The 4,529-nt window shown below is 45.3% G+C and overlaps 1 protein-coding gene across 1 annotated transcript; it reads left to right on the top strand.

Annotated features, from left to right (window-relative positions):
- The first annotated feature begins 219 nt into the window (after positions 1–219).
- Positions 220–2,750, top strand: LOC122990646 (transmembrane protein 271-like). Its single transcript, XM_044364072.1, has one exon. The coding sequence runs from the start codon at positions 1,560–1,562 to the stop codon at positions 2,349–2,351; it is 792 nt and encodes a 263-aa protein (XP_044220007.1). The 5' UTR covers positions 220–1,559; the 3' UTR covers positions 2,352–2,750.
- Positions 2,751–4,529: the final 1,779 nt, after the last annotated feature.

Here is a 4,529-nt window from a genome sequence, read left to right as displayed (position 1 = left end):
GACCAAATATGAACTTTGTAACAATATAAAATCTCTGTATGTCTGAAATGTTTTTTAAGAGGCTCTAATTACAGTGATTTATGGAATATCCCCTTCATCTGCCTGTATTTGTCTTTTAACAGGGAACATATTGGACTTCACACTCAAACATTTACTTTTAGACTGTGGGCTGTATGAGCTTCTGTTAGGCATTACAGCATTTTGATGACTCACTCGGCATGTCCTACATTGATTTTGGAACTAAAAAGAATTTCTCTGAACAATAATGAGCCTTTTGTGATACTTTTATTTCTTTTGTTTTCTCTCTAATTGCCTGTTGCCCCCAGAATCTTCATCATATCAAGGTCATTTTAATATTGAGCAAAAAAAACGAAACCCCAAACAAAAACAAACAGACACCACTTATGTCTCCACCTACACAACAGGTTATTGATTCTGTGCTAAATAAAACGTGAGAAGTATAGTTTCTCCTGCAGTCATAAACACTCGATGTATTTTGGGGGGTTTTACTGAAAGGTAAGATGTTGAGGAGTCCAATCAGCTGCCATCTGGCCCGGGCTGGAGGTTTCAGCACCACGGACAGCGCACAGCCTCCACACACTCAACGCTACTGTTTCCTCCTCTATTATATGCTTTTGTTTATGGTTTCCAGAAAGATCCACCTGACAAACAACAACCCTTATGAGAAAATTATGCAAGGATGACGCAGACACATCATGGCAACTCATATCATATCTTCATGTTATCGAAATTTGATTCCACCAAAACACAGGTTATCCACCTTTTTTATTGGCAGGAATGTTTACCACCAGTACAAATGACATGAGCTGCCTCACAGTCACTGGTACCAAACTGTCCCAGGCTAATGTCTTTAAGGGTGTGTGAAGAAATGAATGTTCCTGAAAGCCAATGAATTCTGTTTCTGTTGGCGGCTGTTTTCTTGATCACCAACCAGAAGTCGTTTCCCCACCTTTCCGTTTAACATAACATAAAGTTACAGCGGGGCGCATTAGAGACATTTAAAGTCCCTGTAGGTGTGCAGCAGTGATTTGAAGGCCTGTGGGTCATTGGTCATTGGTCCACAGGACCCTCAAGCATCTCGGGCTCTAGCAGCCGCCTCCTTCCCCTGCCACAAAACGCCACACACTATTCAATCTGGCGACTTGGCGGACTGCAGACGAGACTCTCTCTTCAGGAGGAGAGAGAGAGAAAAAAGGGGGAAAAAAAAAACTTTTGGTGCTTTTTGAGAGTGCTTCACGAGTCTGATGCTGCTGATGGGCAGTTAGGTGATCTGGGGGTAAAGTGATCATTGGTTGTGTATGGATTATCGATAAGTGCAAACAGGAACGCGTTCCAGGCATTAATTATTTATATATTCCTGGTAAAGCGGCGGGGATGCGAGAGAGACGCCACAGCGGCGCGGATCGCCCGCTCTGAACCGGAGGAGTCACCGGCAGATGATGTCCCAATGTGAGAGTGCTTCCAGAGGAGACGGAGGAGAGGACGAAGGAGGATGAAGAAGGGGGGAGAGGGATCGAGAGCGGCAGAGGTGGAATATAATGAAGTTGAGTGGGAAAGGACTGTGCACCGTCTTCTCCAGCACCCTCCTCTTCGTGTGCGCCCTGAGCGAAGTTGTCGTTGGATTAAGATGCGTCTCGCTGGGATCTACGGTGAAAGCGCATTTCCACCTCGGCGCCGCGGCCGGGGCTTTCTACTCCGGGCTATTTGTGGGAATCGGGCAGGTCCTGCTGGGCACCGCGCTGCTCTGTTGCATGGAGAAACCCGGCTGCAGGAATTTCTTTCTCCTCGGTGTTGTGGTCTTCTTGTTGGGAGTCCTCACCGCCTTCTCCGGCGCGGTAGTGGACGGGGACACGGCTTCTCTGGTGGAGAGGAAATATTCCCATTACTGCTTCCACTCTGTGGTTGTGAACCCTGCCTGCGAGCAGCTGAGGGATTACCAGCGGAGTCTGGTCATCTCCACTGTTCTCAGCACCTTGGAGTGCCTCCTCGGGCTCATCAACCTGGTGATCATCAAAAGGTACAAAACAGCGCAGTTTTCTAGGAGCAGACAGTCTCAGAGGCAGAGCACCGGGGCGATCATCTTCAGAGAGGAGCGGGACTGCTCCTTGGCGGATTTCCAGCCGGTGTCTTACATCAATTTGGGTGTTTTTAATATGTTTGACGAGACAGGTGCAGAAGTGCAGTGCGGGGGACACCCGTCAATCGAGCTGCCGGGATACTCGCCCACGGACCCGGAGCTCAATCATTGCTTCCCTTTCTCCTACCCGCTCCCCAGTGAACTGCCGCCTGCATACGAAGACATTTTCCCCGCTGAGGCATGCAACACATAGCCGCTCTGGAGCCCCAGCAGCGCTTTCCTCTGCTGTGACAATCAATGACTTTGTGCTTAAACAGTCCCCCCCTCCTCTTCTTCCTTCAACACCCCCAACAGAAACCAGTAAGTTACACAGGAGGACAGCAGCAGTGGATTTTAATTGACCTGATTGCTTTTCATTCTGATATTTTCTTACATCTGCCCGGTAGCTTATATATTGTACATCACCAGTCAGACTGATGTAGATGATCAACAGGCCCAGACAGCGCAGGCCCATAAACGCAACAGCTTGCTAGTATAACAAATGCAGAGTTTGTGTTTTGAATGTTTGCTGTTAATATTTTTACTTGTGAATAAAAAGTGTATTTAACCTCATCTGAAGTCATGAAGCTGCTGCCAGTATAGCTTTTGGAAATCCTGGTCATCGTGTGTTCAGTCTAAACTTAATTTCCACGGGTTCAACCAGCTTCTCCTGATTACTGAGTGTGATTGGTGCTGTGCATTTCACAAATTTACCATTTTAATTTTTTTACAATATTCAAGAGCCATCCCTAGTCTGCTATATAAGCACTTATTTTCTAATCTATACCTGGAGCACATCACCGTCATGCCAGAATGTTGACTGCGTGTGGTGTCCACTTTAAAGGGGTACTCATTTCCCATGATGCAACTTAATAGCATCTTTCATTAGACCCTCTTCGCCTGGTAAACACCCATGTCTTTTAAACTCCACACCCTCAGTTTGTAATGCATGCTTTCTGTTATAGAATTTTATTTTTTTGTTGTAAGATTTTAAAAATCTCCAAGCCAAAGCTGAGATAACCCCGATGACATCACCGGGGTTGTTTTCTCACACTTTGGAGCGCTCAGTCCAGAGACACAGAAGACATTATACATCTGTTTTCCCAGGCTGTGCCCAGTACTTCTTGTGATGAATAAACTGAACTCAATGTGAAAAATTGGTGAAGTGCCCCTTTAAAGTTAGTTTGGTAATATTTTACAAAAGATCAAGCTGGTACAACTGGTCCTTTAAATTGGCATTTGCCTCTATTAATCATAATGGATGTTGGGGGTACTGGAGGAGCAGAGGGACAGTCTGAGCCTGTCTGAACATGTAACTTATTTGCTGTAAAGAAGTAGGTGGGGGATGATCCAAAACCCCCAATTTATGAGATCCTTTAATGCACCCCCAGATGGGCCAGGCTGTTCGGATATGATACTGACTGAAGGTGGTCCTGCACTGTTTCCAATTTAAAAGATTCAAACTGTGCGGCGCTGCTTCCCATATTGTTCCATTTGATGTGACCTGAAATAATTTATTAATGTCACCACACACTACTAACCACATTATCTCCCAGCCAGGATCCTCCTTATGTTTCCCCGGACTATCAAAATCTTGTCAACATCACTGTTACTAATTTCACTGAACAGTTAGAACAGTGACAGAAAAAAATATAGGTTTGGCTTCATCATTATCTGCCCACCTTAAGACATCACTGCTCTGCAGTAAATTAATTGAAATGGTCCTTTTCCCTCAAATTAAAGCCCTCAAATGAGCATCCGTGGCCAAATGTCTCTCTAAGGGCACTTTGACAGAAAAACTTTAAGAAGTGCTTTACTGGCTCAATGTAATAATCCTCCTTTTATCCTTTCCAAACCGTGTGATGATGCTTTCCACTTGCTCACTCTACTTAGGTAGAGGTTGGGCTTTGCGTGCCAGAGCTGAATACAGGATAAGGCAAAAAAAAAAAAAAGACAAGAAAAAAAACCCTGTTCTCTTCCTCTAAAGGTTTGCTGCTTGTAAAAACACACAGCTACAACCTAAGATTAACTCAGCAGCCGACCAGAGAACAAAAGCGGTCTTTGGGGAGCTGCCGTCCTAAAAGTTTCACGGAGGGGTGTCCAAAGACACGTGCAAACAAAGCTAATAGTAAGAGCTCTGTAAAAGTCACCTGCTGAGGTGGTGCACCAGCAGTGTCCACTGAAAGAAACCAGAGCAGAAAACGTCAGGTTCAGACCCTTTCGGGAATGAAAGACCGAGATCCAAGAGCACAAATAAGGTGTGTGCACTCGCCAGCAGCAACTCTTTAACCTGGAGCACAGACGCCTGGTCAGCAGTATCACATCGGGCTTAATGAGTTAGCTGGACTGGATATGTTTCAGGTGGTCTGTTGTGTCTGTTTTTATTTTTAAT

This window comes from Thunnus albacares, chromosome 10 (genome assembly GCF_914725855.1).
Source record: "Thunnus albacares chromosome 10, fThuAlb1.1, whole genome shotgun sequence".
Lineage (NCBI taxonomy): Eukaryota > Metazoa > Chordata > Actinopteri > Scombriformes > Scombridae > Thunnus > Thunnus albacares.
The sequence above is the reverse complement of the archived record's forward strand: the minus strand, read 5'-3'. Positions and strand labels throughout refer to the sequence as shown.